This window comes from Capricornis sumatraensis, chromosome 12, assembly GCF_032405125.1.
Source record: "Capricornis sumatraensis isolate serow.1 chromosome 12, serow.2, whole genome shotgun sequence".
Lineage (NCBI taxonomy): Eukaryota > Metazoa > Chordata > Mammalia > Artiodactyla > Bovidae > Capricornis > Capricornis sumatraensis.
The window spans coordinates 41,995,468-42,008,852 of NC_091080.1; the positions used below are offsets into that span (position 1 = coordinate 41,995,468).

General features: G+C 43.2%; 1 protein-coding gene across 1 annotated transcript in view; it reads right to left on the minus strand.

Annotated features, from left to right (window-relative positions):
• Positions 1 to 10,986: 10,986 nt before the first annotated feature.
• The window catches only part of LOC138089117 (protein POLR1D-like), a 34,571-nt gene continuing 32,172 nt past the window's right edge, over positions 10,987 to 13,385 (minus strand). The window contains exon 3 of the mRNA XM_068984476.1: positions 10,987 to 12,019. Within this exon, the coding sequence (XP_068840577.1) occupies positions 11,755 to 12,019 (265 nt within the window). The 3' untranslated portion in view covers positions 10,987 to 11,754. The remainder of the gene's footprint in view (positions 12,020 to 13,385) is intronic.

The following is a 13,385-nucleotide window of genomic DNA, read 5'->3' on the forward strand; positions in this document are numbered from 1 at the left end:
GAGGGGGGTTCAGGATGGGGAACACATGTACACCCATGGCAGATTCATGTCAATGTATGGCAAAAACCACTACAATATTGTAAAGTAATTAGCCTCCAATTAAAATAAATAAAGTAATTTAATTAAAAAATAAATAAAAATACAAAAAAACACACACACAAAGACTGTGGCATCTGGTTCCCCAAATAGATGGGGAAACAGTGGAAACAGTGTCAGACTTCATTTTTTTGGGTTCCAAAATCGCTGCAGATGGTGACTGCAGCCATGAAATTAAAAGACGCTTGCTCCTTGAAAGAAAAGCTATGACAAACCTAGACAACATATTAAAAAGCAGAAACATTATTTTACCAAAAAAAGATCCAAATAGCCAAAGCTATGGTCTTTCCAGCAGTATGGATGTGAGAGTTGGACCATAAAGAAAGCTGAGTGCCAAAGAACTGATGCTTTTGAACTGTGGTGTTGGAGAAGACTCTTGAGAGTCCCTTGGAGTGCAAGGAGATCCAACCAGTCCATCCTTAAGGAAATCAGTCCTGAATATTCATTGGAAGGACTGATGTTGAAGCTGAAGCTCGAATACTTCGGCCACTGGATGCAAAGAACTGACTCATTGGAAAAGACCCCGATGCTGGGAAAGATTGAAGGCGGGAGGAGAAGAGGGTAACAGGATGAGATGGTTGAATGGCATCACCAACTCAATGGACATGAGTATGAGTAAACTCCAGGAGTTGGTGATGGACAGGGAAGCCTGGCGGTTCCATGGGGTTGCAAAGAGTTGGACATGACTCAGGGACTGAACTGAACTGAGGAAAATTATTCAAATGGCTGCAGACTTAGAGGTCAGAAATAGTGAACACACATCTTTAAAATGCTGAAGAAAAAAGAATGTCAACCCCCAATGATATATCTAATGAAAATATCCTTTAAGAATACTGTTTTGTACTTCAAATAACCATTCCTAATTTGTGATTTGTCTTTTTTTTTTTTTTACAAATGCATTTAAACTTTTCATTTTGGGGTAATTATCAATTCAGATGCAGTTGTAAGATCTCATACAGAGAGGTTCTATTGTACCCTTTACCCAGTTTCTCCCAATGGTAACATCTTGCAAAGCTCTAGGACATCATCACCACCAGGACATGGGCATCCATCCAGTGAAGGCACAGGGCATTTCCATCACCACGACAAGGATATCTCATCACTCTTTTATCCTTCCCACTCTCTCTCTTTCCTTAAAACTTCTGCCAACCATCAACCTATTCTCCATTCCTATAATTTTGTCGTTTCAAGAATGTCGCATAAGTGGCATAATATGCAACCTTTTAGGATTGGATTTTCCATTCATAATTCCTTGGAGATTCAACCAGGGTATGTGTCTACAGTTTGCTCTTGTTCACTGCTGGGTAGTGTTTCATGGTGTGGATGTACTGCCTTTTGTTTGACCATTCACTCATTGAAGGACATCTGTTCTTATTGTTGCTTGTTAGGAGTAAATGAAGTGAAAGTCGTTCAGTCGTGTCCGACTCTTTGCGACCCTATAGACTTCAGCCTGCCAGGGTCCTATGTCCATGGGCTTCTTCAAGCAAGAATACTGCCATTCCCTTCTCCAGGGGGATCTTTCCAACCCAGGGATCGAACCTGGGTCTCCCACACTGCAGTCAAATTCTTTACCATCTGAGCCACCAGGGAAGCCCCTGTTATGAATAAAGCTGCTATAAATATTTTTGTACAGGTTTTTGTGAGAACATAAGTTTTCATTTCTCTAGGCTAAACACTTAGAAATGCAATCACTGGGCTATATGGCAGTTGCATGTTATATATATATATATATATTTATATATAAATGCCAAATCATTTTTCATTCCCACCAGCAATATGTTGGTGATTCATTTCTTCACCTCAGAATTTTCTCTCTGTTGTTCTGTTTGGGTAATTTCTATCTGTTGGTTCACTGATTGTTTCATCTGGGTTTTCCACTCAGCTGTAGAGCCCTTCTATTGAGTTTTTAATTTGGTTATTGTAATTCCTATTTGGTTTTTGCTTATATCTTCTATTTCTCTGCTGAGCCACTCTATTTTCTTATTCACTATCGGAGTGCTTATAATCATTGAGGCATTTGTATGATGTTTGCTTCACGTCTGTGTGAGATTTCTATTACCGATGGCATCTTGATACTGTCCTCTATTGATTGTCTTTTTCATTCAGTTTGAGATCTTCCTGGTTCTTGATATAATGAGTAATTTATTACTGCAACCTGGAACTTTGTGGTATTGTATTATGAGACTTTGGTACTTATTTAAATTTTGTTTTAGCTGACTTCTTCTCACACCACCCTAGAAGTGGAAGGGAGGGCGCTTCCTCTCTGCTGCCAGATGGGAAGAGCAGTCCACGTGTCACTGACCCTTCCGAGTTGGCCCCAAGGAGGGCCGCCTGCCTGGTGTTGTTTGAGTCAACAGAAGGAGACTGAGTTAGGTTCGGAAGCAAAGGAAAGCTTTATTCCCTGATCAGAGAACAGAGAGGTGTGAGCTCCCGGTCCAGAGCACAGGCCCGCCTGTAGGCTGTGGGCGGGGCTGCTTTATAGGGTCCCGGTCAGCAGGGAGGGGGCGGGGCTCTCTGCACACAGCCCTGAGCCCAGGTGTAAGTGCAGCCACTACCCATCAGGAACCCTGGTCTGAAGTGCCGGGTTCGAGGTCTCTGTCCGCGGCTGCCTGTGAGCCAGCGACACTAGACTCAGCACCAAGGAAAAGAAGAAAAGGTCAGACTTGATTTTATTACCCAGATTCTGCTTTTATTCTCCTGGAATTGTGCATGGGCTTTGCTGGTGATGAATCCCTCCTTTCCCATTTGTCTAACCTCTTGGAGACAAAGGTTTAAGATACACGCTCAGATATCAACAAGAGAACAGTGGTTACCTGTCACATTCTCCTGAAAAGGCAGGACTCCAGGTCTTTGGGCTGGATGCACCTGAGTGTCCCTGGCCCATTTTGGTTTTTCAGAAAAGAAGCTCCAGGTCAGAGCATGGTTCATGTGAGCGGTCAAGGGGCCCATGGCCCCAGCTTGTTTCTCCGGAGGTTGGGGCTTGAGGACCTCTTCACTAGAGTATAGCGTCCCCATGGAGTAGCCCCTGAGACTTCAGAGTGGGGAGGGTGGTGAGGGTCACCGGGTGGCACCTGCTCCACTTAGGGGTGAGCAGGGCTTGTGGGCTGCTGGTTTTCCAGGTTTTCGGATGCACCTAGGCTCCTGGCTGGAAGGCCGGAGCTGGGTCAGTGAGTGCAAGCAGCAGCTGGGTCCCATATTCCATGAGAGCTTTCCTGTTTCTCCTAACTGGAGGGTACACTTGAGTTGTTCCATTTCAAGGGGACTGAGGTGTCTTTTCTCCCCAGCTGTGGAAATGGGAATTCATTTCCCACTAAGTTCAAGGGCACTTAACCTGGAGCTGACCGCATGTGGAGTAGGGCAGTCAGAGTTTCCTGATATAGCTCGGCTAACACCTGTTTCCAGATCTGATTTGATCTATTTTCTCTTTTGATTGAGGTCTCTGGGCTGAGAGGAAGGTCCAGTCATCCCCTTTGTCACTTGAGATACAAGTCCTGGACCATCATTTGTTGTAGGGATCCTGGGAGCCCAAACCTGGGGATTATCTCTCTTACTATGGCCTTAGCTGCTTCAGCTGCTGTTTCAGTTCTACCGGGGAATTCTATCCACTCAAAAAATGTGTTTTCTAGCACCAAGAGATACCTGAAATTGCCAGCTGTCCTCAGCATGAGATCAGTATGTCAGTCTTCTCCAGGGTATGTCCCCCTGATCTGAATAGTCCTTATCTGGGGCTTTGGTGGAGAGGGACAGTTAGGTGTGTTTCGACAATCCCACTGATTATAACTTTCATGCCAGGAGTTACCGTGACCCTGTTAACCAATGATATAGGCCTTCCCTCCTGGAGTGAGTTCTTTGATGAGCCTCCCTTATGCTTGACAAGCTGCAGCTGGGGAAAGAGGTATCGCCTGTGGTCATTAACTGGCCACTGCTGGCCTCCCAGATCTCTGTTGAAGTAGCTGTCTGGGAGGGCCAGGATGGGGGCCTGAAGGAATTGATGTTTCAGTTCTCGAAAGGCCCCTTTGAATTCTGGTTTCCATTTAGAAGGATCATCATCCTTTTCTTTCACCATTTCAAGTAGAGGCTTAGCTACTAGACTAGGGCTGGGGATCCAGGTGCTGCCACCTCCAGGAGACCCTCAAGAAGTCTTCTTATTCTAGGAGGGGTGAGGCTACATATGTGTTTCCCGTCTCCTAAGGTGGACTTCCCTAACCTTCTGTTGAGAACGCTGCCAGGTGGGTGATCCTGGTTTGTGATATCCAAACCCTTTTCTTGGACACTTCATACACTTTATTGGCTAGGTGGTTTGGGAGTGGTTACAGTATTTTTAATCGGAAGCCTCCTTAGTAGGCCTGGCGATCAGACTGTCGTCTACATTTTGGAGGAGGGGATCCCTCCTTCAGATGTAGATCTTTTAGGCCTTTAGCTGTTTCCCCAAAGATGATGGGGGAATTTTTGAATTCTCAGAGCAGTACTGTCTGGAAGTATTGTTTTTGTTGTGTCTTTGGGTCCTGCCACTCAAAAGCAAAAATTCCGTGTGACTTTGGGGCAAATGGAATATAGGAGGTGTATCTTTGTTTTTTTAAGTGCTTTTTTAAAAGATTTTTTTTTTTGTTGGTGGGGATATGGATCATCTTTAAAGTCTTTATTGAATTTGTTACAATATTGCATCTGTTTTTTCAGTTTTTTTTTTTTTCTTTTTTGTTTGAGAGGCATTTTGGGATCTTAGTTCCCCGCCAGGAGTCAAACTTGCAACCCCTGCATCTGAAGGCAAAGTTTTAACCACTGGACTGCTAGGGAAGCCCCAGAAGGCTTATAAATCTTAACCCAGAATACCAGGTCCTGGTGGATGGAGAGTGGCCAGTAGGGTGTAGGGATTAGGGACTGTTGGATGTGTATCTTCAGGGGCTTCATTACCGCCCTGAGGTCCTGTGGGGCTTCCCTGGTGGCGCAGCGATAAAGAATCCGCCTGCCAATGCAGGAGATCCAGGAGACTCGGGTTCGATCCCTGGATCAGAAAGATACCCCAGAGAAGGAAATGGCAACCCATTCCAGGATTCTTGCCTGGGAAATTTCATGGACAGAGGAGCCTGGTGGGCTATAGTCTATGGAGTCACAAAGAGTTGGGCATGACTTAACGACTAAACAACAACAAAACAATCTGTACCATCCTGCATTCCCCACTGGGTTTCTTTATGCGAAGACTGAGGGTATTACAGGCCGATTGGATGGTTGAATAAGGCCCTAGCCAATCAGGTCTTGTACAGGGGCAGTCAGTGCCCAGCAAGGCCCCCTGATGGCAAGGGTACTGTTTTCTCTTGGGCCATGTGTGTCTGGGTTTTAGATGGACTATTACCGGACTTGCTCTGACAGCTCATCCCATCCGTCCCTGGTCCCAGACCTTGAGGTTCACTTCAGGGAGGTGGACTCACTCTATCTGGGGAGGTTTGTCCTCAGCCATCCATGTCATTCATTATCTTGTGCCCCTTGTCTATGGGGACCCCAGACTCTAGTTGTCTCCCATTGTGGAGAGTAGCCCCCAATTTATGTAAGATGTCTCTTCCCAGGACAGGTACAGGGCATTCAGGGACCTGCAGGAATGAATGGGTGAGTGTGTGCTGGTCCACTTTACCTTCGAGTGGCTGCAAATGCCCATTCTCAGGCCTCCCCTGATGCCCCATCATTTTACGGCTCTTGGGACCAAGTTTGCCTGGTCTGGTGCTCAAAACTGAGCAAGTGGCACTGGTGCCAACTAAAAGTGTATTTATAGCTTTTGTTATATCAACCTTCCCATTGATCATTTCAGATTCTCTTGATTCATTCTTATGAATTCAAGAACAACTCTTATGTTGTTGTTTTAGGTCAATCTAGCTTTGTGCTCACTCACCTCCTCTATGTTGTTATTGGCAAAATTATTACACTTCTATATGTTACAGGATCAAAAATATACAGTTTCAATATTGTAAAGTAATTAACCTCCAATTAAAATAAATAAATTTATATTTAAAAAAATAATTAAAAAATAAAATCTACCACCCCTGCCAAAAAATCCCCCCCAAAACAAAAATACATATTGTTTCATACAATTGCTTTTCAAATAATTTAAGAAAAGAAAGGAGAATAAAGATGTATTTTTACTATATTTTATAATTACATAAAGTCATGTCTCTTTTGTGACCCCATGGACTGTAGCCTGCCAGGCTCCTCTGTCCATGGGATTTCCCAAGCAAGAATACTGAAGTGGGTTGCCATTTCCTTCTCCAGGGAATCTTCCTAATCCACAAATCAAACCCATGTCTCCTACACTGAAGGCATATGCTTTACCACTGAGCCACCTGAGAAGCCCCCTTATATATGTATTAGTGAATAAATGTATATATACATATTTTAAGTTAAAATGTTTAAATGGAGGTTGGCAAATGGTTTCTGTAAAGAGCTATATAAATATTTTAGACTCTAGGCCACACATGGTCTCTGTTTCATACTCTTAGTTGTCTTATTTTTTTTAAACCATTTAAAAACATAACAATTCTCAGAATAAGAAAGTATTCACTCTGTTACAAAGTATGCATCTAATTCTCAGTTACCTGAAATAACCTCTCCCCCCAGCCCAACAAAAGTTTTAATATTGGATTTATAAAAATAGCACACTGTTTCATGTGTCATGTATTAGTTTTGTAACTTTTCCATTTGAGATGCACTACCTTCATTTTTACTGAGACTTTTCAGTTAAAATAGGTGAAGCACTCTCTACTTAGTTTATGTGACATTTACCAGTGCTCATGTATTTATGTGAATTCAAATTACCCTCTGAGGTCACTGCTTTAGGTGAAAAAATTATGGTGTGTGTGCCAAAAACAAACACTCAATTTTTTTCCTTTGAGTTACTTGAAAAGTTTTATTCTGGCCAAGATTTATATCCTCCGACCATCCTAAGTTTTTGTTTATTGGCTAATGTCTTTGTTTTGTCTTCTTTTTTTGTGTGTGTGTTTTTTAAAAGATAGCTTTGCTATATCAGATTCTTGATTGATAGCTTTTTTTTTTCCTTTGGATTATGTTATCCCACCGCTTTTTGCCCTCCACTGTTGCTGATGAGAAGTAAATTGCTTATCTTTATTGAATTTCTTACAAATGGAAAGTCTTTTTTCTCTTGCCACTTCAAGATTTTCACCTTGTATTTGCCTTTCAGCCTTTTTTTTTTTTTTTTCAAACTGTCACATATCTATTTGTGGATTTCTTTGTGGAATTTGTGGAGCTTTCTGAACGTGTAGATTAGTGTTTTCAATAAATTAGGAATGATTTCAACCATTATATCTTCACATATTTTTTCTTTCTCCTTCTTTTCTGATATTTCTCTTACATGTATCTTGATGTACTTAATGGCATTCCTCATTTCTTGAGGCTCTGTTCATTTTTCTTCATTCTTTTTTTCCCTCTTTGTTCTTTGGCTTGCAAAGTCTCTGTCAACTTCAGGTTTGTAAATTGTTCTGCAAGAATTTGGGCTTCTCTAGTTAATTTTTCATTTCAATTGTACTTTTTAAGTCCAGAATTTTTATTTGGTTCTATAAAAGTTTGTATCTCTTTACTGATACTAGCTATTTGATGTAACATTGTCAGCATACCTTCCTTTATTTTATAAACCATGGTTTCCACTAGTTATTTGAACATACTGTATTTATAACTACTTGAAGTCTCCATTAACTGTTAAATCCAACATCTGGTGACTCTCACAGGCAATTTGTGTTGTCGGCTTCCACTGCCCCCCCCCCCCCCACCATGTGTAAGTCATGTTTTTCTGTTTCTTTGTATGTCTCATACATTTTGTTGGAAATTGGACATTTTAGGTAGTTTAGGATAGAAATTCTGGGTTCTGGTCCCCCCTTCCATTTACTTGATTGCTTGTTTAAGTGAAAGTGAAGTGAAGTCACTCAGTTGTGTCTCTTTGCGACCCTGTGAACTGTAGCCCACCAGGCTCCTCCATCCATGGGATTCTCCAGGCAAGAATACTGGAGTGGGTTGCCATTTCCTTCTCCATTGCTTGTTTAGTGACTTTTATTTCAGAGAAGTCTATTTTACACAAACACATGGAGTGTTAAACCTTTGATGTTGCTTCTCAACCAATGGTATGCAGCCTTAAGTGTGCCCAGCTGGCCTGGATGACAGTGCATTGGCAGGGCTTCTTTTCGGCTATCTTTTCCCCTGATCACATCTAGCTGTTAAGCTCCACAACTTGTAGGATAATTGCTCTATTGTTTTCAACAATGCTCTAGGGCATCAGTTGTTCCAGAGACTAAACCAGTCAAATAGTTTCTGAGATCAGTGTTTGATATTTGTTATTATCCTAGGAGAGCTACTCCCAGTGCCCCGCTCCCACCCCAAGTTCTCTACTGCAAACGAAGTCTTCAGTTTAGCCTCTGTCTTCAACAAATCTATCACTATCCTCTTATTTCTCACCACAATCTCCACTGTTTTTGAATGCATCATTATGCGAACTTCTCCATGTTCTTTGGCAAACAAAGTCAGTTTCTTTGGGAAGAGGCTAGGAGCTATCTGTTTTATAGCCTGCTTCCTCCTCCAGAAAAATCTCTGAGCCAGAGCTCTGGAACTGGGAAGTGGTATATGGACAGTGATGAGCTTCTATCTGAGTTATACTCCCACCTTAGGAACTGAGCAGGAGGCGGAGGTGGGTGCAGTGGCTTCAGGTCTTCTTGATGTGGAACCAGTCTCATGAGCCGGGACGAGGGTGATCGGGGCCTCAGAGCTCCCAGTGGCTTTGTGACCCAAGATAGAGCCTCTGTCTCAGTGGGAACCAGATGGGAGGAAGCAGCCTCATCTCCTGGCCACTCTTGCTCAGAACTCAGTCTCAACAACGGGTGTCTGGGGACATGATGAGAAATGCTGGCATCCTGCCCTCTGGGAGAACAGCCTACATGCTGGGGGCAGAGCGAGATTTGTGTTCTGGGCCACGCAAGTCTGGAGTGGGGTTTCTGTGCCACTGAGCTGGGAGTGGGGAGGGAGTGGGTGTGATTAAAAACCCAGACTATCACTGTTACTATATCTTTGTTGACTTATAAAAAAATATATATGTGCTGCAGTACCCTTAGTCTCATTTCTGGAGACTTTAACTGTTTCTTAAGACAGTTTTCACTGGGAGGCCCTCTGCAGAAATCCTTATCCTGTTATCCTGGAAGTCCACCCACTACCAACTTACTTTTTCGCTTTTGTCAAAAGTCATTGTAACATACATGTACTGTCGTTTTCTGGACTCTCCATCTGTTCCAGTGATCTATTTGTCCATCTTGATGTCAATGCCACATTCTCCAAATTACTGTAAATTTATAATAAGCCTCGAAGTGAGACAGAGCAAGTCCTCCAGCATTTTTTTTCTTTTTTTTCAAAATGGTTTTGGTTACTCTAGGTCTTTTGGAGTCCCATCTAAATTTTAGAGGAAACTTGTTAGGTTTTAAAATTGCAGTTGAATTGCATTGTATGCCTGTTGTCAACAATCTAGAATGGTGTAGGGGGTGACAGGGAGGTTCAAGAGGGAGGGGACATACATATATACTTACAGCTGATACAACGTTGTTGTATGGAAGAAGCCAACACAGTATTGTAAAGAATTATCCTCCAATTAAAAATAAATTTAAAAAAAAATTAAAAAATCAATCTAAAAAAGAAATGAAAAATTTTATTCAAACCAAATTTAGGATTATAACCCAGGAACAACCTCTCAGTTCTGAGATCTATTTTGCCCATCAGAGGTCAAAGCACAGATGTACAGGTTTTTCAGAGAGAAGTGAAAAGTGAAAGTGTTAGTCACTCAGTTGTGTCTCTTTTTCGACCCCATGGACTGTAGCCCTCCAGGCTCCTCTGCCCATGGGATTCTCCAGGCAAGAACACTGGAGTGGGTTGCCATGCCCTTCTCCAGGGGATCTTCCCAACCCAGGGATCAAACCTGCATCTCCTGCATTGCAGGTGGATTCTTTACCCACTGAGCCACCTGGGAAGCCCTGATGAAAGTTTTAAAGACTCTAATAAAAATTTCACAAGTGGGGTGGAGGTTTTTAAGGGGAAAATGGTTTTGAGGAATGCTTGTCCTTTAACACAGTTGGCTGAGAAAGGTGCGTGTGATGAGGCTAAAGCACTTCCTTTACTGTTGAGGGGAAGAACATGCTTATCACGATCATCCCCTTTTTCAGAATAATGAGCTTGCCAGTGTGCTCTAAATTCAGGGCACATAGACAAATGAGAGTTCAACTTTTACTTAATTAGAAGTGTTTAAAAACCACAACTCTGTGCTGTCTCTAATAGATGTTTAAATACAAAACATTTCAAATTTAGCACAAATGATATAGGCTAATGTGTAACTGGACTTGGATAAAGTCGTATGAACCAAAAGGTCCCTCTGCAGTGTTTAAGAGGAAAGGGTGTTTGTACAAAGTCATGGGGGTGAGGTTGGGTTCTTGGGGAACAGGGCTGTGCAGAAGCTTTGGGTCTGAGCCCCAAGCTTTGGGCTCAGAGCCGGCTGAACAGGTGTGGCGGGCAGCTCTGCGGTGGGGGCAGAGTGGGTCCGTTCAACACCCTGGAGCCGACTTTGTGGATGGTCTCCTTTCTAGCACTTAGAAAGGGTTTTTTTTCTGCTGCTGGGAAGCAGGGAGCTGGGCTGCATCAAGTGATTATCTGGGAGCAGCCAGGCATAAGCTCGGATGCTTTGGGAGGTGGTGGGTGGTGTGAACAGATTCTTCTTCCTTTCGTGGATGGGGGAAGAGCGTGCTTGGTGACATTTTTCTGAGTATAAAAGGAAAAATACAGGTGTGAGTAATGATAATTGTATGTTAAAAACAGAGCCGCACTGATATTGAAAAAACAGAAAAAAGGCATTGTAAACACTTTTATTTAAAATCCAGATTTCTGAAACAACTGTACAACAGCTAAGAATGGCATCGTAGGTCTTTAGCTAAATAAGACATAGCACAAAAATAATAGTAATTTTAACTTTTGAAGGTTCTTTTAAAAGCACCACTTAAAACGTACATATTCCCCCCAAAATGAAATACAGAAAAAGTGTTCTATCTCAGGAATGAGTTTGAAAATGCACAAGGAAAGAAGAGAGACAGTTTTTTAACCCCTGGCTATTAATGGGGGAGGGGGTGAGGCGCTAAATTCAAAAGGATTTTGAGATTTTCCTACGTTGTTCGTTTAAAGGTTAACAGGTACAGAGCTCTCAAGAATTTCCGGGTAAACAAGGGCAACAGCTTTTCATAAATATGGTCACTGGCCAGGTTTCTAAAATCGTCACCCCTAAAAAGTACAGGATCGACAACTATCTGTTTTGAGAAATTCCGAGAAAAGACCACAAGTGCAGCACATCAAAAAACAGAAACAAAAACTGGAACTAGTTTTAATAATCTCCGAAAACTTGTAAATTCTAGATTTATTTTGAAACCAACTTCCAAACAAGACAGAAGAAAACCCAGACGAATGTATATTACACTGCCGAAGCCGCTTAAACCTGCCGGGACGTCGCTGTGCTCCTTCCATCGTGGAGCCTCACGTGACTGTCCGCCGTGAGGACTGAGGCCCTGCTGTAAACCCGTCCTGGTGTCTCCGCACCACCCCAGGCCCGGGTGCTGGGAGGGTCTCTCTGGGCCCCGGGCCCCCACCTCACCGCTTGCTGGACCGCGTGTGCGACTTCTCGTGGCCGCCCCGCTTCCCCCGCTTCCCGGGCGGCGAGCGCCGGGCGTGGACGCTGTGCTTGTACGGGTGAGACCGGTGCTTCTGGCGCCCTTCCTCTTTCTGGCTCTGGCTTTTCGCCGGTTCCTTGCTGTCCTCTTTTTGTTCGTGGTCTTGCTCTTTGTGGGAGGGCAGGGTATTCTTAATTGTGTTAATTAGAAATCTTTTATTTGTCCCGGCAAGAGGACACTTCATCCTGGGGGCAAAGAGAGAACAACCACAAATCAAATGTGGACTCCAGAGCTGAACCCTCCCATCAGGGCCTGTGCCAAAGAATCTTGCTTCCCCGGAGTCAAGTTTCTGAATTTGTTCAGCTTTCCTTGCATGCCACCTAGTGTAAACTCCGAGTACAAGGGGGAAAACCCAGGACACTGAGAATTCCCAGACAGAGTGGCTGGACCCTGTCTGAAGACCTTGACCCTGTCTTCCTGGCTGAGACTAATTAAGCCAAGGTATACACACAATGACCACAACACACATCACCTGAGTCATTTAATTCCTTTTTTTAATTCCTGAGTCATTTATCCTCTTTACCATAATGCCTGCTTTGACTAGGCATTAACTCAAAATGCAGATTTATGTTTATGGTGGCCCGCTTTTAAATATCAAAGAATAAGGGTAAGTCCCTCCCTGAGGAACAAAAAAAGTATCTCCTGCTATACCCTGAATACTGCACCTACATGATCTACTCCAGAAATAAAAAATAATCTAAAGAGTCTATTAAAACCACCTTTTACCCTCTAAAAAACTCAGATTCTAATTGAGGACTTTCTGTTTCAGAGCCTGCTCTGCCAGGGAGCTCTGGCCACACGTTTCCCCTCCAGGCGAATTTCTGGGCCATGTACATTTCAGGAGCTTCATGATTCAAGTTCACCCAGGAGGAAGGATGTCACTGATCAGATCATTAATTTACATGTTGACACATATTTACACATGCAGTATTCGTTTTTTAGGTGGAGCCAATCTTTCATTTGGCTACACAAACGAAAACCGCACACAGTGAAAACTTGAATCTCTCTCTTGGCCTTGAGCTCTGGTCTGTAACATGGTAATTACTTTTGCTGAATCTCATCACCAGTTTTTCTTCTGCAATGAACTCATACAACAGGGTGCACACATGTGCTCTGGGGTCACAGTGTCTACCAGACTGGACCTTGGGCATGTCAGATCATCTCCCTGTTGCCCATCCTCTGTTAAAAGGGGACCATCATAGTGACCGAGTTAGAGGGCAGGTTGATGGAGGCTGAATGTGTGCTTGCAACAATGCCTGGTAGGTAACAGGCACTCAGTAGAGGTTTGCTCTGGTGCATACCCTAGCCCTTCGGCTTCACTGGCTTTGGGATCCTGAGAGTTACCCGATGCCTCTGTGCTTCAGTTTTCTATTTGTTAACAGAATTACTCATCTACTGCAAGAGTTGAATGAGATAACCCACGAAGCACTTAGCATAGTGCCCGGCATAGAGCAAATTCCTGATAAATGGTATCTGTGGGTCTATGATTACTTATGCATGATTCCAAAATTTGAAAACCAAGTTCCTTTTCTGGACACAACTTATTTGGCA